At 36.8% G+C, this 24,032-nt stretch overlaps 1 protein-coding gene across 1 annotated transcript in view; it reads left to right on the forward strand.

Annotated features, from left to right (window-relative positions):
• ITGA1 (integrin subunit alpha 1) overlaps nucleotides 1–15,571 on the forward strand; it is a 42,992-nt gene extending 27,421 nt beyond the window's left edge. Inside the window, exons 15-29 of the mRNA XM_010175371.1 lie at nucleotides 393–556; nucleotides 748–884; nucleotides 1,544–1,654; nucleotides 2,201–2,286; nucleotides 2,484–2,619; nucleotides 3,593–3,673; nucleotides 5,492–5,568; nucleotides 6,271–6,360; nucleotides 7,429–7,531; nucleotides 8,940–9,053; nucleotides 10,760–10,864; nucleotides 12,025–12,129; nucleotides 12,980–13,072; nucleotides 14,532–14,648; nucleotides 15,405–15,571. Coding sequence (XP_010173673.1) covers nucleotides 393–556; nucleotides 748–884; nucleotides 1,544–1,654; nucleotides 2,201–2,286; nucleotides 2,484–2,619; nucleotides 3,593–3,673; nucleotides 5,492–5,568; nucleotides 6,271–6,360; nucleotides 7,429–7,531; nucleotides 8,940–9,053; nucleotides 10,760–10,864; nucleotides 12,025–12,129; nucleotides 12,980–13,072; nucleotides 14,532–14,648; nucleotides 15,405–15,449 — 1,564 coding nt within the window. The 3' untranslated portion in view covers nucleotides 15,450–15,571. The remainder of the gene's footprint in view (nucleotides 1–392; nucleotides 557–747; nucleotides 885–1,543; nucleotides 1,655–2,200; nucleotides 2,287–2,483; nucleotides 2,620–3,592; nucleotides 3,674–5,491; nucleotides 5,569–6,270; nucleotides 6,361–7,428; nucleotides 7,532–8,939; nucleotides 9,054–10,759; nucleotides 10,865–12,024; nucleotides 12,130–12,979; nucleotides 13,073–14,531; nucleotides 14,649–15,404) is intronic.
• The last annotated feature ends 8,461 nt before the right edge of the window (nucleotides 15,572–24,032 follow it).

Genomic DNA, 24,032 nt, shown 5'->3' on the forward strand with positions numbered 1-24,032 from the left:
TAGTGAATCTCAGCCTGTTTATCTACCCATAGCCTAAGAGATGTCATACTACCCTTCAGTCATCTGTGGATACTCTCGAGCATGGATCTGGGCCTTCAGTCTCTTTTAAAATGGGTCTGGCTATGTAGAGTTGCTTAGATGCTTTTGAAAATACTTCCTTCCATCTGGTACCTGTTCTGAAAGAAGTACAGCACTGTGGAAAAACCCTGTGACCATTTTATCTGTAATTTGTTGTTTACTGGTACTATGTGAAGAGTGTAGAGTTAATTACTTGCCTAGACCATCACATATGTGTATTATAATGGTGAATGTAGCACATTTTGTAATCTTAAGTTAAAAAAAAATGCTGCTATTATTTTCAAGGCCCTTTCTCTCTTTGTGTTTTTCTTAAGGTCTCGTGATGTGGCTGAAGTAAATGTTTCCATGCAATTTACACCCAAAAGCATCAATATCCAACAACAAAATTGTCAGATAAATAAAAGAAAAACCATATGCATAAATGCCACAATTTGTTTTAAGACCAGATTGAAGTCAAAGGAAGATACACTTGAATCTAGTAAGTAGATAAGCACTAAGCTATGGCACCTTTACTCTATAAAACTGCTATACTTGCATTCATTTATTACTCAAAAAATGGAATGCAATTCTTCCAAATTCACTGTTCAAAGTGCATTTAAGACACTGGGGGAAAAAAATGATGTGTGAAGGCAAAGTGGTTCATAACATTGATCTCAACTTTCTTTGCAGGTCTGCAGTACTGGATTACTCTTGACTCACAAAGGCAAATATCTCGAAGCTTGTTCTCAGAAAGCCATGAGAGGAAAATGCAAAAAAATATAACTATCAAAGGGTCAGAATGTATTAAACATAACTTCTACATGTTGGCAAGTAAATCATTTAAAATGTTTTTCTCACGTTGACATTATAATAGGCCAATTGTATTCCATTAATGGTAAAGTGGAAAACAAAATCTGTATCTAGAATTAATCTTAATAAGTGTATATAAAGTGTACATTTACCTTTGTGTCTTTGTCTGTGTCTGTCTTAACATAAGAGCATAACACACTTAGTGGAACAAACCAGATAGCGTGGTTAGTAGTTTAGGTGCATTCAAAACTCAGAAGGAGCATGGGAGCTAGAAATCTAATTTGCATATTGGTGCAATTCCTGCTACTAAAATATAGTAAAAAAACCTCTCAAATTAGGTTTGGGATAGAGAATACTTATTCTCTGCAGAACAGAAATGTAATTAGCAACTGTGAGTATGAGGTTGCCTAAATTGTAACTAATGTACAGAGTGAATGGAGGTGTATATGATAAGCTACCCACATTTGAAATGACGATGAGATGAGATGCACAAAAACATTAGTAGATATTTCTAAGGATTGGCTTGCATATTAGAAGCATTCAAATGCTTCTCTAGGAAGGATGGTGCCAGTGTGACTAAAAAATATTTTACCTCAGCATTGTGTTAGGTTTTTGAACCTCTTTAGATATTAAAGTGAATGTCCATAAAAGCAATTTTGTTTTCTTGATGTTCTAGGATAAGCCTGACTTTCAGGACTCTGTAAAGGTTTTGCTGGAGTTCAATTTTTCTGATCCAGAAAGTGGACCTGTTCTTGATAGCAACCTGCCAAATTCCATATCTGAATATGTAAGTCAGCAAGATTCTGTATTAATAACCAAAGTATTTAAGGTAAAATTCATAGCCCACACAAAAGCTGAAAGTATTGTCCACAAATTGGCTAAAGCGGGAGGGGTGTTGAGCCTGTCCAGAAGATGTTTTCCTCTAAATGAGTCTTCAGGAGTCAATGTGCTTGGGAACCAGTCTGGGGTTTTAAAGCTGTCCAGAGTTGACTGAAGACAGAATGGAGTATAAGCAATTTTATTGTCCTTTTTTACATAAATAGAGCAGGTGAATGTTAGTCATATACTTTGATGGTGCTTGGCATCATTCATACTTCTGCTATTTCCTCTTCTTCTAATCTAGATGAGTCACTCTAGAAGGGAATGAGTAAAAGGTTATGTTTTACTGTGCACTTTACATGGTATTGACATGTTTAACTTATTAATATTAGAGAAGAGTTCTTTGATTGTTGAACAGAAGAACTTATGTAAAATTAGATAATGTATTAAATACAAGTATTTAATTTTAATAACAAATGTAATAAAATTGAGAATAAAAATATTATTGTTGCAGATTCCTTTCACAAAAGATTGTGGAGCCAAAAATAAATGCATTTCAGATCTTGTTCTGGATGTAAAAGCAAGCATAGCTGGAGACAGGTAACTACACTGGGTTTTTTGTATCACTTGATAACTGTACAAATTTTCTACATGAATTATAAATTCTGTAATCTAATAATGCCATGCAATAATTTCCAATCAGGAACGATATAGCCTGGACACTGAAAGAAGTTCCTCTTAATGTTAAAAACAGATTCAAAAGTTAAGATGTCCAACATTCTTACTTTATTTTACAGCTCTTCTCCATTTATTGTAAAGTCGCGCAATGATAAATTCACCATCCAGCTCTCTGTGAAGAATAAAAAAGACAGTGCCTATAATACCAGAGTTTTGGTTCAGTATTCTCCAAATATTATTTTTGCTGGCATTGAGGTAGGAAGTTTTCACATTATCACATTTATCATAACCTATATTGCTAGAGACATCTGAGGAAGCGTTTTTACTAAGCCTGAATTTCACTGCTCTGACATCATCTCAGTTGATTGCAAGAGGTTCCCTGGGAGTGTTGTCCTTGCTTATCTCTCTAAAAGAGTGTATTTATTTTGACCCAAGTGGACTCTTGCTTAGCCCCCATTCACTATAGACGCAAGTTTCATGATGACACTTAGACAATAAGTGCCTGCATCTTAGGTTAATGTCTTCAACATTAATTATCTGTACATCTGTAGAGCCAGAAATGCCTCACTATTTGTCAGTACAGCTCCTGAGCCTCTAGAATTCTCCTTTTGTACATGTATGGAAAAAAAACACTGGGTTGGTAGAGGAGCATAGATCAGTGTCTGCCTCATCCCTACCTCAGACAGCATTTCCAAAGTATCTGTTTACTGCTGCCTCAGCAGCTATGCTACAAATTTACCTCAGTTCAGGTGGAAAATATTAGAAGTTTGTTTTCTGTCAACAGTCCTAATGTTGCACATTAGGAGAAGTCAGGGATCCATAGCACTGTTGTTGATCCTGTGGCAACAATTTATGGAGTATGAATGTCACTTTTATTGCTAAGTTAGAAACACATTTACAAAATTACATGTAAAAAGTGTATACATATATATGTTGATCTGCTAGACTCCATGACTAATTTGCATGATGTCCAATTTGTATATGTTCCAAACACTTTTACTGGAAGGGAATCATGGCTGCTGATTGATGTAGACACCCTTAGGTTGAAATTGCTTTCCAGGAGTTGTGGCTTCCTATTTTTGTTCCAGTTCAATTAAGGCTTTGGCTCCTACAGTGTTTTGATGATGAAAAGCAGCAATGGTATATGTGTTCAACAAGTCCTTGATGCTAGGTCAGAATTTAAAAAGAGTTTGCACAAGATCATGATTTCACTTTCTTTTTCCTTTAGGATATACAGAAAGATAGCTGTGAATCTAATCTCAATATCACCTGTAAAGTGGGATATCCATTCCTAAAACCTGCAGAAGAGGTAAAAAGTCCCCCTGCATGCAAGTACTACTTGCTCCACCTTGTTCTAAGGCCAGGGCAGTCCTATCACCTCTGAATTTCTTTTCTCTTGTGTTCATCCCAAAACATCTCCATTCATGTTTCCCAAGCTATCCAGGACATGACCTGCACTGAAACAGATAGGAAAACAGCAGTTCTTCAGTACCTGGGCAATCAGCTGTGGTATGTGAAGGGGTAATAGGTGCATATTGCCGTTCTTGACACTGTCAGAAGGCAAGTGGTACACCTGGCAAGAAGGGTCTGTCTCCAGGTGCATAGGATATTGGTTAGGATATACTGATAAGACTAGATGCTATGGCTCTCCACAGCTTGCAACCTATGACTTTAGTCATTTTCTATTTAGTTTAGTCAGTTGGTTGAAAAGAGAATAAGCTGGTATGTGGAAATGCTGAGCTGGATCTGCCAAAGCCAGGCACCTCTGTTCAATGGGAAGTGAGAGGCCTTTCCAGCAAGCAGTCCACTTCAAATTGAGCTCCAACTTGAACACCTCCAGTGATAAGTCTGTACTTCCTGCTGGAATAGAGAGGAAGCTTCAGTTGAACTAAGTATTTGAAAATATGCATCTAAACCTCAATTAAATAGTTCTGATTGTGAATTGGTAAATATCAAATTGCATGTAAATAAGACCAACTGTCTTTCCTGGCAGCTTCTTGTCTGTTCCTCTGTTATATCAGGTCTGCATTGCAGATGCATTACAGAGGCAGGATCAGGAGAGATGTCCTCTTACATTGCCTCCCACATACAAGTTTGAGGTTGTGTCTTGGACTTGCAGGAATTAAGTCAGCTGTTACTTTCTTGCAGCCAAATAAGCATGCTATGCAATGCCAGGGCCCACAATGCTCCATTCCAAGCTTTACTGGGTTTTTCACATTTTCCTTTCATGCTTTGATTGTTACTTTGTCTGTAGCAATAGATCTCTAAATTTAGAAATTTCATGGTCTCCTTTACATTCAGAAATCAATTAATCTGATTCACTGGTAAGCATCCTTAATACATTCCTTTTTAAAGCTTCTTCCTGACTCTTTTTTTCTCTCGGTCACTTTGTAATAAAGACCTGCACCCATAAAAGGAAAAATAAAAGTCTGAGCTTAAAAATCCTGTATAGTAACAAATAGTAAAACTTTTGCTTCATATAAAATTACCCTTAAGTATCAGGGTATGAAAAGAGACAAATTTGGGACAGTGTTCCCAAATTTTGTGTAGTGCAAAATTGTGATAGATTTGCCTTATTTATAATGAGTAGGGAGTTTTGGGGAGACCCAGTATTAAATTGTAAACATCTCTGTTCAACATTCTAGGTGTTTTACTATATATTAAGTGAAATTCTAACAGCCTTCTATAGACAGTGCATCTCCATTGTAACTGCCAGGTTTTGAAGTTTTGTTTCTTCCTCATTAGAGGGAGAAAAAATGGTTTGTATAAATTGCTTGCAAGACCAGTTAGTTTCTATTAATAATTATTTAGCTATGTATTTCTAATATACTATATAGTATATTAGTATATATATACACGATATAGTAAGTTTCACTGAGGCTTCTGTGTTCTGAAAATTGGAGGCTTCTGTTTGATAAGTGATAAAAATCAGATTTCTTTCTGATTGAGAGATATTTTTAAAAGTGGATTCATTCATAGAAAAGTGTTAAAATGTGAATAAGGATTCTATAGATAAAAGTAGCAAAAATTTACTCGTTTTTAAGCAGAACAGCCCCTATTAGTGTGCTTTTATTTCTTTTTTTATTTTTTTTTCCTTTTAAAATGTGTAATGTATTTCTCCAAACAGATTTCCTTCAAAATATCATTCCAATTCAATGCATCATATCTCCTGGAAAATGCTACTGTTCACGTATATGCAACAAGGTTAGTTACAATCATTACTTGTTTACCTTCTGATTTTTTTTATTTTTTTTTTCTTAGAAAGCTCTACAGCTTTGTGTTTCAATGTAAAATGAGGACGACTTTCTGAACTCAGAAGTGGCTAAACAATCTGTAAAGCTGGCAGCTTTACAGATGTACTCAGTCCATCAGTCCCGCCGTCCAGCAGTGGACTGAGTGGGCTAAATAAATAGAAGTTTGTCTCTAAAGCCTGAGAGTCACAAATGAGTCATAATTTCCAGTAGGCTTACCTTCAGAAAAGGTTTATTCTCTTACAAAATTACTGCATACTTTAGCATGAGTTAGTTTATGCTAAACAAAAAGGTCTAGCCTTCAAAGAGCAAGAGCATTGCAGAAATTGTCTGTGATAGGCAAAAGGAATGCCCTTCCCCTCAGTGTTTGCTGTTCCTGAAAAATCCAGGGATGGTGTGAGACTAGTGGCCCTTACCTGGTCAGTTTTCTTTCAGTCAACTGCCGTCTGTAATTTTAACAAGGATTTAAGTGCAGGTCTTCACTTTCCAGTTACTGGATACTTTTGAATTTATTTCTAGGTTATAGTCATTAACTGGAAATGAACAGTATATTTTCAGTTTTCAGGTATTTCAGTTTCTTAAGATCATTTCCCACCTAGTAGTTGTTTTGCGTCTGCACAGTCTGATCTGAATGGCATATGTTGTTTTATTTTAGTGACAGTGAAGAACCACCTGAGACCTTGAGTGACAACAGAGGACACGTTACAATTCCAGTCAAATATGAAGTAGGATTAATATTTGTAAGGTATGGATGCTTCTCTGTACTTATATTAGTTAGCACAGTAAATAGCAGATGTTCAAAGAGAATTTAGTATTGTTTTGTTGTTGAGCTGTGTTTGGTATCTACAGATGACAGCTTCTAGGCTCATGAACAGGCAGTACAGGCTTCCTTGAAAAGAGCAGTTACATGAAATTACATGTAACTAAATACAGGAGCAGTTACTGTCCCTATCTTGCTGTATCTCCATTTAATCCATTTAAATTTGATTTGCAGTTTGCAAGTACAACAGCAGCTTTTGTTGGTTCTTGTACTTTGCTCTATTCATTCAAAGGTGTTGTCATTCATTCAGGAACATAAGAAATCAAATACTTCAGCTTCCTGATGGCTCTGAGTTTGTATCATTATAATATTGCATGATGTGGTGTTTGATTTCCAGCTTTAAAAATTAGCCTTAATTTCTTATTCTCAGGGGTTTGTTTTAATCTATTCAGACATAAATTTTAATGCAGGTTTTGTAGTACACTATTTTCAGAAATAGCTAGAATTCAGTTAAATTCCATCCCTGAAAACCATTATAAATATTATGTATGTATGTATGTAGATTACATTGCATGGTGCACAGGTGTAAATGCTTAAGTCAAATTCATTTTGGATGCATTTCATGGTTCATATCTAGCCTTTTTGGGTCCCATAGGGTAAGTTTGAATTTAGAACCTGCTGGGTTTGTTCTCTTTTTACTTGGCTCTGTCTTTTTTAGGACCCTGCCTGTTTCATGTGGCAATACTCAGGATAAGAGACTGCACAGCTAGAATAAGAACAGCAAAATCAGGCCCCAATGTATTATTTTTAGGAACAATATTTGGTAATTTTGTAGTTTTATCTGAACAAAACATGTAAAATGTACACAATAAAAAGTGAGTTCTACTCAGAAAATGGATGTGTTGAACTTCAGTGGAACTAGCAGTACACTCCTAGTTGCAAGGCTAGACCTGGAGGATTCATGAAATAATGAAAAGACCTATATTATTAACTGCTAAGTTTTTCTGAAGTTCGTGTGCTTACTGGGGTTTTTTTGTTTTTTTAAACCCACAGTGTTTTCAAGGAGCATCATGTTATAATTGCAGCAAATGATACCGTCCCTACGGCTATTAACACAACAGAGCAGATTGGGGATGAAGTTACTCTGCACTATAGGGTAAGAAACAATTAAAACTATGATATAGGTACTGGCTTAATTTTTTATTTTTTTTTTTAATTTGGTTTGAATCACTTAATGTGATAGCCTATTGCTTAACGAACAGCTATGCAATGTGTTAAGCCTTCTACGTGGGTATTTCGTGTTTATCAATCAGCCTTGTTTTTTCTTGCTTGCTTCAGAATAAGGTGAGTCAGAGGTTCTGAGTGGTCCACCCCTACAGAGTAGTTCTGGTGGGATTTAGAGCTGCTGCCCTCAGCAGAGGAAAGAGAGCATGCCCTGAGAACTAACTGAGAACCTGACCTATGTTCACTACAGTTTAGAGCAAATATTTCCAAAATCCAGTCAGCTTTGGAAAAGGCAAATGCCATGCTCCAATAATATTGTCTTCCTAATGGAATGAGTACTGCAAACTAAAATAACTTGGGAAAGGTATTTAATGGACTAAAAGCCCAACCTCAAGTGCAGTAGGACTGAATTTAGTTATCTTGAGAGCATCTTTGTTTCCCAGTGTCAAATCCAAAGCTGAACAAGGCTATAAAAAATAGCAGTGACAAAGGGGGTTTTTTTTCTGTTTTTAGCCCACCTATAGTGTTATACTTACCTGCTTTTTTTAATCTAAAAGTTCAAATCCAGTAATCTCAAACCTTTTGTGGATGTCTAAGACATTATTAATCTCATACAAAACCTTTGCTTTCTGAATGTAAAAGCTGGTGGATTGCAGAGTGTACCATTTATTATCTCATAAGGAAAACTCATCTCTGCAAGCAGCTTGTTACAAATGAGTAGTCAGAAGAAAAAGGTTAAACAGTTTATTGAGTATTTATTAAGCTCATCCACTTCAGAAACAGGATCTCCAATTCCACTGCCAGCAATTCCACCTAGGCATTTTCTCCATTCTCATCCATAGCACACCTGTTCAGAAGGAGCAGCAGCTTACAGATTTGTCCTGTGGTCTTCTCAGGGAAAACAGGGGAGAGGAGCAGATGAGCAGGAGGGCTGTTGCCTCATCACACCTGAGGAGGAACTGGCAGTGGCTCCTGTCCCATGTTAAAGCGTTTTGGCATCTTTAGTAAAAATTGAAATTAAATTACCTTAGATTGAAGTTTCAGATGATAAGAGGATGCAGTAAACAAGATAACAAGAAGAAACTGATATCAAAGTGACCCATTTCATCCTGTTCATTTGATTTCCTTCAGTTGAGCATTGTGTTACCAAAGACGGCAGAAGAATGTCTGCTAATTCACAACAGGCTGTTCTCGGGGAAAAAGTAAGAGTTCATCACAGTGGCTGTCAAAATGTAAAGAAACACAGAAGAAAAGAAAAACACAGGAAAGGAAAAAACTCACAATCAAATATCAACAAAAAAAGGAAAGTACTAATCAAAACATTTTTCTTTCTTTTATAGATTGAAAAAGGTGAACACTTTCCAATGCCAAACCTCACACTGCAGATCTTATTTCCCAATATAACAGCAGCCAAGAACACTCTTCTCTACCTTACTGCATTGTCACATTCTCAAGTAAGCTAGGAATTTGTATTTTTATGATTAATTTAAATTTTAAATTTTTGTTGTAAGGAACTGCAAAACACAGACATTTGGAATTATGCCTTGCTTCAAGGTATATATTGCTTTTAGTCTAAAAGACAAGATATTTGGGTGTTAAGAGTATGTACAGATGTGCATAAGAAGACAGAAAGATGATTTTTCTTAAAAGGAAACAATCAAATTTAAAGTGCTGTTGAACAATAACTGTACTATAACAAGGTTAATTTGATATATTGCCAAGTGATGAGAGATCCAGACTGAGATATGAGTGATGGCATTTTCTTTCTTAGTTTTGCCTACTGAGCCTCAAATTATCTCAATTGTCAGCAGTGCTTATTGCAAATGCTATGATCCTGCTGTGTACATCTAGAGCTCAATCTCCTGTTCAGTCCTCTTCTTTCTGTTACTGAAATTAGCCTTCCTGCACGTCTGCTCTCCAGCACTAGCAGTCCTCTGGCTTCTTCCTTCTCTGGGGCACTGAGACATCTTGAAGGGGATGGTAGGTCATGTCTTTCAAATGCTCTTCACTGCAGCCCTTATTTGAGTTTTTCCAGTTCACTCCTCCAGAGCGGCTGGGGAAGATCACAACTCCAGCAAATCCCATGATGTCACATCTGTAGATACTAAAACTAGAGCTATATCAATAACTGAATGGCTGAAGAACTCAAATACCACTAATTGGTGACCTAAAGCCCTTTTTTAAAAAAAACAAACAAACAAACAAAACAACTTTCTTTCAGAGACACACATTCCTGTGCACCTCTGTCCAAAAATTTAACTTAGTTTTAAGGTGTTGCACTGAAAGATGTTGTTACTGAAAGATAAACCAAATGGTCTAAATGAATTTTCAAGGTTCACTTTAAAACAAAAAAAAAAAACAAAAAAACCCAAAATCCACAACATTTCATGTTTAGAATATAAAGAAAATATGTCTGTTCTTATATCCCTTCCCTGATTATTTTCATTCCTAGGCAATTGCCACATTTAACCCAAGTTTGCGCAAAAACTTAACAAATCTGTGCTGTGGGTATAATTAATCTACTGCTAACTACACCCTAGTGATAGCAGTGTGCCAAAGTGCACTGCAGGGGATTTGCAATGCTCTTCATGCTAGCAATCTGAAAGTGAATAACCTGACTAAAAAAACAAATTCCCCTGCACCGAAGACATGGAAGGATTTCCCAGCTGCCTTTGAAGGAGCCATGGGGGTTGAGCAGTGCTCCAGCTCCTGCTCCTCCTCCCTGGGCACTGCAATAGAGGCTCCTGAACCCTGCACTTAACCTGCCTGTCTGCTTGCTAAGGCCAAACTTGTGTGGGTTCCTGTGCAAATGCTAATTAGCTCTTTTAATAGTCAGCTTTTACTGGTTCATGTAGTGATCATCTTGCAGGAAGCTCTTGTTTGCTTCTACAGATGTTTCAGTAGCTGGATAGAGTTTAGGTTAAATTAGCTCATTAAAAGTTCATTTGTTGTTTGAATAATGATACTTCAATACCTACACCATCTGGATTTCCTACTCTGCACTCGTAAAATATGCTGTTTTATTGAATTTAGTGGTTGATAAATATTATTAATGTTATTAAATGTTAAATATTATTAATGTTGGCTTGTTTCCAGAGCATTTTTTGTAATAGACCGGATATTCAGACAATAAGAATAATATTTGTATTTCTGCTAACAGAATGCCATCTGCCAAACTAGTTACCCTGTAGATCCATTAAAGATCAGCACTGGGAAACCATTTTTGTTGCCAAAAATAAAAGAACCTACAAAGGATACAATTATGGTAAGTCAATATATAGTATATATATTCACCCCAGATATTAACCCAGATCTTTCAGCTGAGTACTTCTGCAATAAATTTATAAAAGCTTCTCTCAAACTGTATTCTATGGAAACTCACTTTGTCTTAATTACCTGAAAAACCATCTTTATGTAGACTCGCTGTAGTTTTTATTTGGCTACAAAACTGTATGATGAACTGAATTTGGGGTGGGGTTTTGTTTTGGTTTGGTTTGGTTTTAATTTAGCAAATGCGTAAATAACAGTAGCACATTTGATAACTGAGTAAATCTTCACCTTGTATATTCCCATTGTAATTAATAAATAGTAATATTTTAAAAGCTTTTCATCTCCCTTGCAACTTTTTTAGACATCCATTTAAAAATACTTTCAAATGCTAACACTCTCATCTGACAGATTTTCCATACAACTGGTAGAAATGTAGTTGATGATCCCATTTGGAAAGGATTAGCCTCTCACATTTAGATGGAAGACCTGCAAAGTAATTTTGCCACCTTAGTTATGTTGGCATGTGAGGGAGAAAACCATCATACTATCTCCTCAGCATAGAGGTACAAGGTGAATTTCTAGTGCAAATTAAAACATGTCATGAGATGAATATTTTTCCATGCTTATCACAGTCCTTCACAAATGTGGTAAAAGTCTAGACTAAACAAACGCTTCCAGAGCATTGAACGTAATTCTGCTGCCCTCCCACCTAGCAAGTGATACTGGGAAGTAAAGATACTTAAATTTTTACACACACATCCTTCCCTGCTTGAAAGATTCAGTTGACCCATGATTTGAAAGGATCCAGAAACACTGCAGAGAATCCATAGCTGTGTTGGCAGAAAAACACTTGCTGTACAGGCTATGCCTCCTTTTGGAGGAGCTCTGCTGATGCCTTTTGCCACATACCTACCGTAACAGGGCTTCCTCAAGGCTAAGCAAGCTTGCAAAAACAGTCTATCCTGCCACAGCTTGAATATCTCAACTTGTTTTATACACTGCAGAGTCATTTTTACATAAAAAAACAGTAATTAATATCAGTTTAATATTGTTGTCATAGCAAGGCTATGATCCATATATAGTAGTTCACAAGTTTTTATTTTAGTAATGTGAAAACTCTCTTCCTATTAATTCATGCTGGTGCCTTTTAAACAGGACTGTGATACATACAGCTGTGCATCTATTGATTGTGCCCTGGTCCCATCTGACATATATCAAGTGAATATTTCATTAAGAGTATGGAAACCTACCATCATAAAAGTAAGTAAATCCCATTTGTATTCAGAATACTTTTGGGTTTGAGAAAGCTAAACCCATGATTCTAATGTCTCTTAAAATGATGCCTTTCATTTTCTTATGTCTCCGCAGTCCCCTAGTATTTGAAATACCTTGCTATTTTAAAATTTCCTCAAAAACTAAGTGACATGTATCCTTAAAGTGAGCACTTAGAACTTAGCAGGAGTTTCAAAACATGGTAGGAAAACATCTCTTACTTATTCTGTATTGATGGTCCATTTTCTAATAGTTACTTATGCATCCACAAATTCTGACTCAGTAGATGTAAGGAGAGGTACACAGAAGCATGTAGTTTTTAAGTAAGTTTTAATCTGGAAAGATTTCTCAAGTCTAGAAAGGATTTTATGATCAAAAAGAGAAGAGGAGAGAGAGAGTGCATCTCAGAGCACACCTCAGTATTGTCTGATGCTTATAACAATGACCAGGCTGTGGTCCATTTTGCTCTGCTTATGAGTTTCTGATACTCATTTCCTGCTTTGTGTCTTTGTTTTCCTCTGGAAAATAACAGAACAGGAGGGGAGATACAGCAGAATTTTAGAAATCTCTAATCTGTCCCTGTGGACAAAGTAGTATTTGAGGATTAATTAGTATTTCTTTGAAATCTCTGCTCTCTACTATTTCAAAACTGTATTACTGTCTTACAGTGATGTGTGTGCTGAAGGCGAAACACATGAGCAGCTTCACTGACTTTCACATTTTTCAGCATCTCCCAAAACTTTATCATTAAGTTTTGCTTTCACCCTTCTCACTTCTACAAAGCTATCTACTTCCAAATACCTAATTATAAAATGTAGCCATTTCTCTCTTTTTCCAGGCAAGTATTCACAGCTTAACCCTTGTTGTGAAAGCATTACTTAGGAGTGAGAACTCATCACTGATTTTGAGAAATGACCATCAAAAACTGGAGGTAAGAACATTGATTTTTTTCTTCATATGATTTATTGTGCTACTGAATCATTTGTTTTCATTCATTACCAGTGAACTGGTTGTTACCTGTTGTAATGTATTGTCCTACTCTAAATAAAAGTAAATTATTTCATATTCCAGTAGAAATGCCAGAATTAGTCAGATGATTATATCCAAATTCCATTACCTATCAATGTACCTGGGGGAGAAGAAGTACTGTCTGAAGTACTTCTGCCTGCTACAGTATAAATGCTTCCTCCATCAATGTAAATTAAAAGCATAATTAAAATTATTTTAAGGAACCTATAGTATTTTTAAAAATGTCCTGGGTCATTTAGAAATGTACATTGTACTTTCCTTATTATTTCTTTCCACTTCATTACCCAGGATGTATATTCAAAAGAAGATCTTTTATTTTTCAGAAGTTCCTTGTAATTTTCTTAGATAAGAAAGTATATAACATTATAACAGTCATGTCAGATATAAAGAGAAATATCTTTAATTTTGTTAGTTTTGTTATTTACCCAAGAAATTTATAGTGGTTTATGCATTCTTGTTCTGTGGTAACTTGTACACGCAGGGGCTTATTTACTACAATGTACATTTTTAAGCAAAAGTCTTATTATGTATTATTATTGTTATTGTTAATACCCCCAAATTTTAGAACAAAGTAATACTCAGTGAGAATTGCATCTTGTGCAAAATATTTTTGGAAATACAAACATCACTATTAGCTGGTATTGTATCCAGGCATTTCTTTTAAGTGATAGATTAAAATTCAATCCAGGAGTGAAAACATAGTTGAGCAGCTTGCAGATAATAAGAGCTGCCCTTACAAATCAAGAAATTTCAGATTTAACTTGTAAGACATAATTTCAAGGTGAAAGTTTAGTGTTCAGCTTTTCAGTGCCTTTTTGAACTATAAAATTCTATCTCCAATAAATGCTTAAGTAAAATAATTCAAACTCCTATATAGTCACTTTTATTTAAATGTGAATATTCCTTATTTCAGTTCAGTTTACACCAGACATACCTGGTTTAAAATCCAATTAGTATCTACGCAGACTTTTACACTTATTTCATTTAATATGTTTAGGAGCTTGTTAATCACTGCCAACTTTCAGGGAGGCAGGCATTGAGTGATGAAGAATATACTTAAGAAACTCCCTAACATACACTTCAGTTACTGACAGTTTTGGTCCTGTATCCTATACAACACTGAGTACTGACATCTAGCAGGGCCTGCCCTCATGAAATTAATGAACTAACAAAGTGCAAGATGTTATGTAAATATAGGGTTTCATGCTGGAGATTATTTCCTCAATTCCCTCCTGCGTATCCCTGTGCTTAGAATGAAGTGGTACCCTGGAAAATCAATGCTTACTAATAAAAGTCATGCTGCTCTGTTGATATTTTAGAAGGAAAAGTTATTTTTTGCTTACATTCTGAACACTTTGCAGACTATGGTCAAGATTTCCAAAGAACTGCCACCAGGTACAGTCCCCTTATGGGTTATCCTCCTGAGTATCTTTGCTGGACTCTTGATACTTGCACTGCTTATATTTGCTCTGTGGAAGGTAAGTTGCACGTTCTTGTCTTCATTAAAATAAACAATTATGCTTAAATTCTCTGCTGTGTCCTAGAACCCCAAAGACACTAATATTGTCTAATAAATAGGGTGAATTTTTGTCAAAATTACAAAATACCTAATAACACTACATTTTTCTGATGTGTAATGTGCAATGCTAACCAATTGAAACCTGTATCGTTTGTATGTTTTTAAAAGAAAAATAAAAAGATATGTTGTTATTATTATTAAGGGTATAGTAAGGGGTTTTTTATTAGCTTTGGCAGTGGCCTTTGATAGTCTCTTTGCACAAGCGATGCTAGGCCTGTGGTGTAAGTATTGCCACAAGTGGGCACTCTTCTCCAGGCTCAATATTTAGTTCATACTTGTATTAGGAGGTTCCAGTTCATAAATTTCAACAAGCATAATCTCTTGGAAAATTTGACAAGTTTAAAACAAAGTACTATTTTATTGAATTGAGTAGCAAATATTATTAAGCATTTTAACTTTTAACATCATGTGTGCATAACAATGATTCAGCAACTACTCACTGCATATTAAATGTAGTCCTTCTGTCTGCTTTCATGACATATCTCTTTAGTTTTTCCTTTCCAGGAAAAACTATGTTGTACTTCAGTGATAAAATATTAAATGACATTTTACTGTACTGAAAGTATTAAAATAGTAGCAAGAATCAGCACATGAATGCTACCAATACAGGTTGTATGCTTTGAGCAGCTCTTAGTCACTTTTTTCTTTACTGCAGGCTGGATTTTTCAAGAGACCACTAAAGAAGAAAATGGAGAAGTGAAGAAAAAAAAAAAACCAAACACATAAATTTTTGCTCAGGTCTGCCTCAGAAATGTTGCTGTAAAATTATAAACTTAGATGTACATACAGTGGTCGCAATGTTTTCTAAACTCTGGTGCATTAATAAAACAAGAAGCGGAACAAGAAGAAACAAATCAAGCACACACGCAAAGGAATGATGCAAAGGAAGATTAAACAGCCTTATGACATTTTGTAATAAAGACATGCTTTCAAATGTTACTCATTTTTAGAGAGTAACTGCATTCAGAGATTCCAATGTTTTTTAATGTAGAAAACACGTTATCGTATTTTTATATACCTATGTGGAATCATTTTTAATTACAAATTATGCAACAAGTCAGCTTTTATGTAGCAATCCCAATCTTTTTTATGACCTTACAGTTTTCAAAAGGAAAAAGCATCATTTTCAAAATTTCCTTCTTATGTCAGTTTTGTGAGAGCAGTCTGTCAATTCATGAAGTAGAACATGCAAACTTTGAGAATGCACCAAATACTGTATGGTAACTGATGTAATAACAATTCAGAAAACAGAAGCACCTGCAGAATTTTGAGTGAAAATTACTGAAATACCTTGGACTTCTCTTTCTGCTTGTTTTAGAGTGTCCAGCTGAACCCAGGATACTCCAAGAAAGAGATTTTTATGGTCAAGTGGATCGTAAAGGATTGATCCATTAAGTTACTTAACTGTTTGAACTTGAAAGAGATTTTTGGCAGGCCTAAAAACGTATGCACAAAACATTCAAGCCCATCTGATTCCACACTGTACTCAAATAAGCCAGGGCACAATTGTATCTGCAAATTGAAATGTCCATATTTATGCAGAAAATGTTTAGAGGTACCCTGAAAGTTTGACTCTTGCTGTATATCTTGGAGTAGCCAGGAGGGTGCTTCGTAAGCTGTCACTGTAAATCTATTGTGTAGCTATTTAATCCAGTGAGTTTAAAGTGTACAAAATAATAATTAACAAAAGAGCACAGGTAGGAAACTCAGCACTGGCAAGCTTCTTTTAGTATTATAAGTCACACCTCATCTTTGTTACTCTAGAGTTTAAGCAGTGATGAAGAATTTGCTTACTAAATAAGCACTTAACAAATGATGTTTATTTTGTGTTGAAGATGAAAAGTTTATATGAGAATGCACTGAAATCTAGATAGCAAAAGATTTCTTTAAACCTATTTAGACTATTCAGTTTCCTCCTTTCTTTCACACACTTGTTTTCCTTCCACAAGGATATCTCCCTGGGGCTCTTGGGCTGTGCCTTGGCCTTGAGAGCTTCCTATGTTACTTGCAGCCACACAACATTAACAGAAGAAAATGGAGGCATGCTGACAAAGTGTGATGTTGCCTCAGCAGGAGACAACTCAGTATTGATTGCCAATAGATCAGAAAATATTGAAGAGACATACTAAGTTCTATAAGACATATTTCTTTGCAGAAAAGCTTTGCCTTGCCAAGGAAGCCAGGAACATTTGTTCCTTCTTTTGGTACAAGTGTCAATGACATGAAAAAAAAAATCATTGCGGTTTTCCAAAAGGTTTTAACTTAGCACTGACTTTAGAAATAGCTTAAAAAGCAGTAATATGTTTTGTAAAGATTTCTTTTTTCCTTAAGAAAAGTCCATAAATGGGGTTGAACATGCTGGCAAGTACAACTCTGAAGTGTGCCAGAAGGTGCTTTATTGTTTGAAAGATGCTGTCACACTTGAGTCCCTTCTATTTAGTTCCTAAATTAGAAAGGGTAGTAATAGGGAAAGGCTGAGACTTCTGTGAATGCAGCAAGTAGGATTAAGTTTGAAAGTGTTTGCAATTTCTCCTTGTGTCTGTGGGAAAGGTGGTTATTTCACAACAACAGCCGGCCGAAGGTAGCAGCATGACTCAGAGGAGAGGGCAAAGCCCTCCGTGGGAACGCTGTGGGTGGCTGCGCTTTGCGGAGCCCGGGAGAGCCACTGCTCCTTGCTTGCTGTGCTCCTCTCCGTGCCTGAAAGGGCACCCTGGCCAAAGGGGTACGAGGTGAGTTGCCCTGGTTCTGAGCACCGAAGGAAGACTTGCATGGAAGCAAAAAAATGACATAGAGGATTTGTGAGTAGAATCCCTGCTTCATTCATCCTATAAATTAAATAGTCCTCGGAGAAAGGCGAAAATCCATTTGTTGAACAGTGAAGATAAATTAAAATTCGCAGAGGTGTTTGCAGTCCCTTGTGACATGCAGGCTTTATTTTAAGAAAAGGTATGATTTTGCCAATTTGTTTGAAAGATTTAAATTACACTTGTCACTGTAGTATCTGAATACCTCAGAACTGTATTTTTTTTTCTCCTTATAGTGTCTCTGTAAAGGCACAGCAGTGCTGTTACCCCATTATGGCTTTACAAAGGAGCAGAATTATGAAGGAATTGTGACTCACCTATGCACACACAGAAAGTCTGTTATAGCAGAGGAAATGCTTATATTTGTTATTATTCAGCCAGTTTGTTAACCATGAGGTCATTTTTCCTGGCTTCATAAAATTACTCACAAGTTGTGCAAGCCACACATCATTTTTATGCAGCATACTTTTATTTTGTTTATGTGTTTCACTTTTTAGTTATGATAAGCTGTTAGACAGAGCTTTTTACTTTTTTGATGACATTTCATGTCTTATTTTAAAGCATCAACCTAACAGAAAAAATATGTCAATAGAACAGTCTGTTTCCCTAGATCAAGACTCTGCAAAAATATGTATTTTATCAATGCAAAGTATGAGATCAATGTTCCATTTTTTTTAGCTTTGCTTTGCTCTACAAAAACAGCTTAATATAACTGCCCTGCTTTCTTCTTTGTCGTGATGTTTTCTCCCTTTTCATGTTTGTCCTATTATAAGATTTTCAATTATAATATCTATTTAAAATATAAGTACTTAAAGGGGATATTACTATAGCACATTATTCTTACATAGGCTAAATTAGTAAAATTGCTATTTTTATACATAAGAGCCTTTCCACACAGCACTGCAAGAGCAGTATTTTACTGCTTTTTTTCACTATACACATGGAAAAGCCTACTGAAAGCAATATCGCAAACATCAGGAACATCTCACTGAAATTTGGCAGGCACAAAAAAATCAGAGCAGCATGTAATCTGTTTTGTTCCTATAAAAAGACACATTAGGGTTGTAATATGACTCTAGTAACTAACAAGCTAAACATTTTCCATTCAAATAAAAGCCTGTTAAAAAAAAAAAAAAGTGTGTAACTAGAGCTTAAGCAACAGTCTGGCTCAGCTCAGTTCCTAACTTCAGCAGTGAAGTAGTTAATCTTAGAGGGAATGGACAAGCTAGGAGCAAGAGCTTTGAACCATCGTTCCTGCTTCATTTTGAGGCTGTTCTAGAGGTTGTTGATCCAATACATAATTTTAGAAGACTTAGAAAATGGCATCTCCTTTAGAGCAATCTCCCTGTGCTGCTGCTTATGTTCCTGTGCTTGCCTGGTGTCACTGTACGTCTGTATCATGAGCCTTGCTACAGATACAAGTCACCTATCCTGACTCCTTACCTGAGCCCGTTAGTACATATCCTGTACTGAGTCATTCTGAGCATGACATTCTCCTGCAGAGCTTGAGTCACAGGAATCCACCTTGGATCCACTGGAGCCAAGGGTTTTCATCTCACTTGGCATGGAGAGGCTGGAGTTAGGGTCACACTCATCTAATGAATTCTACATGGTCTAATTGTTTTAATTTCTTGAATTAGCTATTGTGTAGTTGATGATCCCATTCAAAAATAAAAGCAGAGCAAGACAATCTTAATGTACCATTGCTAATTATACCGCTTAACAGGAATAAGGGAAAATTTGCATACTTTTTAAGAAAATCACTGCATTTTCTTTTTCCTGTAAAATTATTCCATGTGTTTTAGTGATTAAAATAATTAAAAAAATAAAATCCACTGAGCCTACTTTGTAGTTTGTTTGCTTTTCATTTATATAAGGATACTATAAAGGCATCTCAGTACCTAAAACAAATCCATCTACTGTCAATAGAAAGCTATTGTAGAAATAAGCATTCTTGCACAGCATAACATCAAGGAAAGCTCGAATGCAGTCAAGCTGTCAGAAATATGTTGCCAGTGTATGGATTCTGTTGTTACAGACACATTTGAAAGCTTTTCAGAGGACCATATGACTTCCTGACATAGATATTTTTTCATTACATTAAGTACGTAAAAGTTGAAGGCACATTCATTCATCTAAACATTCTTCCTATCCAGTGATTTTTCTGTACGATTTATTCCTGTGACCCAAATAGTCCATTACCTTGCATAGCTGTAAATGATTCACGTCATCTTCCTTAAAACGTAGTAAACATTTGTATCAAAACTTCCTAGAAGACAGATTACACCTTTTATTTCATAGTTAACTTTTAGAAAACATTACAAACCATGTAATTACTTAACTGTTATCTCATCAGAGACTACTTTGATAGTGAATCACAATTCTCTAATAGCAACATCCTGTCTGGTCATAGGGGAGTGCTTACCAAAGGTTGTACTCTGTATATATCTCATCATGAGAATTTGCTGGACGTTTTCCATAGGAGTATTTCAATGACAAACAAAAAAAACCACACTTCTATTTTTGTTTGTTTGTTTTAAATTGCTTTTCAATTGAATTAAAAAATAACTGTAGTCACTTTCTCACAGCAAGAAGTGCAAAATTACATATCATTTGCACAAAACTGATTATAACTCATTTCATTTAGCAGAAACAGCCTGTGGAGGTTTCACCCACAGGTAAGACCATGCAGTTCTGCACTCACTCCCCTCACCTGGTGAGATGGGATGGGAGTCACAACAAACGGGGCAGGGATTAGGAATGAAGGACAGGGACGGCTCACTCACCAGTTATGGTCACGGGCAAAACAGGCTCAACTTGGGGAAGAAAAATCAATTTATTTTGTTATCAATTATCTGAGTAACACAGTGAGACATAACAACCACATCTTATAACACCTTCCCCCACCCCTCCCTTCTTCCTGGGCTCAAATCACTTTGCTCCCAATTTCTCTGCCCCCCCCAGCAGCACAGGGGACAGGGAATGGGGGTTGTAGTGAGTTTGTCTATGCTGCTCTTCCTGGCATGAAAGTCCCACCTGTGGGCTGCAAAAGTCCATGTACAAAGTGTTGCAATGTGAGCTTCCCATGGAGTCAGGGACCTCTTCAGGCTCAGCTCCTGGCTCTGGCATGGGAACATCCATGGGCTGCAGACGGGCCTCCAGCCCAGTGCACCTCCTCACCCCTCAGCTCTGGGGGTCCACTCACACTCTGGTGTTGTGCATCTCTGGGGGTCTCAATACAGTCACACTTGCCTTCAGGCTCAACTTTCTGTTTCAGTGTGGAGTCCTCCATGGTCTACACATGGGGCATCTGCTCTGCCATTGAACTTCCATGGACTGCAGGGACCTCCTTTGCCTTCTCCTACTCCATGCAGTTCAATTGGGTGTCTGAGGGTTCTCTCTCCTCCCTCTCCTGGCAACGAAGCTCTCCCTTTGTTTAGGCCAATGGTCCTCTTTTGTTCAGGTCACTGGCCTGTCCTCCAGGTTGTCTCCACCTTCTTCTTTTCAAGACAGTCCTTCCCCTCACAAATAAGGATTCACCTCACTAATTATCTCAGCTTGGGCTGAAGATGGGTATGCCTTAGAGCCAGGGGAGCTTCACGAAGCTTCTCACAGGCACCATCACTGTAGTGCCTTCCCCCACTACCAAAAACAATCCCCTCACACACAAACCCAACACACAGCTCTAACTCTTCACAGTTCAAAGGCAATGGCACTCATGCAGTGGGTGTGGTTTGAGCCCTGTAAGAATGAAGAGTCATAAAGATTAAAGCACTGATGAAGTTTTAATAACAACTGGATGATACCACAGTTTAGACAGCACAACTGAATTCTGTTTAAAGGAGCAGATAATAAAGTGAGCTATCCTCAATGCAATCATGTTTTAATTACAAAGACTGAGGGTTGACACCCTAGAGATACTAGACTTTTCTCATTCAGTCAAAACAAATAGTGAGTAAAAGACCCTCAGGCAGACTTTTCTTCTGACTCTAGTACAGTAGGGCACAGTGTTCCTCTCTCATGCACTTAGCCTTCTGCCCTTCTCCTTTTCTCAGTGTTGTAAGTCTTCTTAGAAAGGGCAGACATTCCTCAAGCACTCATTGAATGTTGCACCTCCTTCAGATTTTCAAAGAAATGGGAGAGGGAGCAGAAGTATTCAAAGCGGCCAGATGTCTTGGGACATCCCCTTCGCACACTCTCTGTTCACTTTCAGCAGTGGCCGTGGTGAAATCCTGCTTCTTAGTTATAGTTCAGCTTGATTTGGTACTGGAAGTTAATATTTATTGCAAAGCTTCACGTATCTGGCTCAGTATTACATGTGGTCCTTAAGGTTTATCGATGTTAAGGGTGCCATTGTTCTTCCTCCTGGGGTAATAGAATAGGATCTCTTTCTCTCTAGCGAAAGTTTCTTCCTATCGTCTTCTATTACAGAGACTTTTCATCTTGACAGAGAGGGTAAGATGAAAAACAGGACCTCCACAGTTTTTTCCTAAAAAACATTAGAGGTTTTGTAATTTTGTGGCAGTAGACATAGTCTAAGAAAAGTAATTAATTTTCTTTCCTTTTGTATACACAAACCTTGCTGAGTATTCTCACCTCATGGCTCAAATTAATAGCCATTAATAGCTCACTTTCCTGTTTGCCAGCCATAAAATCTCACTGACAAGAGCCTATTACTCTAGCCTCAGTCATTTTACGCTACACTGCAATAGATGCTATTACACCTCAAAACTCCTAGGGTTCAGCTGGAACTTCACACTACCCTGTCAGTCAGGGGAAAAAAAAAAATAAAATAAAATCTGATTATATTGGTGGTGTAGGTTTTGAGACTCTCATGAACCTCAAAAACTACTGAGTTGCTTCTTGTCACTTATTCAAGTGACCTGCCAAAATTAATTTACAGTTTCCGGCCTGCTTTATGTCATGCATTTACAGTATTTGTAAAGATGCCTATAGCTCTCTGCAAACAGCCATTAGCAAGTATATTTAGAGAGCAATATATGTCTTAAAAGATACTGCTGCAACATAGTTCAGCAGCTTTGTGCAAAGCACCTTCAGGTTTCATTCCAGTTATTGAGGGCTGGCTTGTTTGTGCCCCCAGGAGAACTTTTCTTATAGGATGAGTAAGATTTCTGCAATCTGATAAGGAACACCTTTATACATCTGGTCAACTAGATGGTACTTGATTCCATTACCACGATTTATCCCCCACCCACCTGTCTGATATTTCATTTTTAACTCAGGGTTTAGTAGCTAATGGTAGATAATGTAGCAAATGATTAGTTGAGAGTAGGTCCAGTTCAGCAGTTATGTATATACCAAAAAGGGGTGGTTTTTTTAGATTCAGTATAGTATTTTACTAGCTTAACACATTTAAGCTGCAAACATTATAATAAAGAAAAAAAAATAAATTAAAAAACAGCAACAAAAAACCCAAAGCAATGCACTAAGACTTATTAAATTTGTCTCACCTCATTAATTTAAAATTCAGTGTGCTACAGTGAGAATTAGAGTCAAGTTTGCTAAATAATGCCTACCAAAAAATTGAGCAACTTATTGTGACAGGCAAATAAAAAGGAAGAATGGACAGGTCTTAATTCCACAAACTAGAAAATAACTACTATGTTTTCAAAATAGAAATGTTAAAAAATGTAAATAAAGGCATATTCTGAGGAGATAGAGATTCTCATCTTCTCATCATGTACTTATAATTCCTATCTGAGAAATATCTTCAAGACACTCATTATATTTATGCATTCAAGTGGTTATTGGAGCTGTATCAAGGTTAATGCTTTGGTAAATAGGCTGAATTTGTGGTGGCAGCACACCGGATGCTCTAGGGAGCACGAAATTACACAGGCAGCATTAGCAGGCTCCTGTATGAGGCCTCACTGTTGGGGATTACAGGTGAATGGGAACATTTCTCTAATGGCTACCTCATTTCCCATTAATGTAATTTCCCCATGACTGGCACAAGTTTTGTTCACCGGGAAAAAGAATTGGTAAAAATATGTATACCCTCTGCGCTAAGTAGGCCATAGTTCAGTCAAAACAGCATGAAATAGGTGGACATCAAAAACAGGAAGCAGTACTGTGCATCAGGAACAGGGCTGGAAAGTGATACACCTATTGCTGAGGATATGACACCTGCACTATATGCCTTTTAAAGATTCTACTTTGAAACCCATCTTGAATAACAATTTATTATCTATTTTCCAGAGGACAGCCTCTCTTTAAAGTATACAAATATTACTCCTGCAGATCTGCTCTTCAGATCAGAACACTGGCATATTTGTCTTCACCTGTAGTGAAAAAGAGCATCAACCTACCTGTAGCTGCTGTGTTTTGTCCCTAAAATCATAGAATCATAGAATGGTTTGGATTGGAAGGGACCTTAAAGATTATCTAGTTCCAACCCCCCTGCCATCAGCAGGGACACCTTCCACTAGACCAGGTTGCTCAAAGCCTCATCCAGACTG

This window comes from Antrostomus carolinensis, unplaced genomic scaffold (assembly GCF_000700745.2).
Source record: "Antrostomus carolinensis isolate BGI_N321 unplaced genomic scaffold, ASM70074v2 scaffold11909, whole genome shotgun sequence".
Classification (NCBI taxonomy): domain Eukaryota; kingdom Metazoa; phylum Chordata; class Aves; order Caprimulgiformes; family Caprimulgidae; genus Antrostomus; species Antrostomus carolinensis.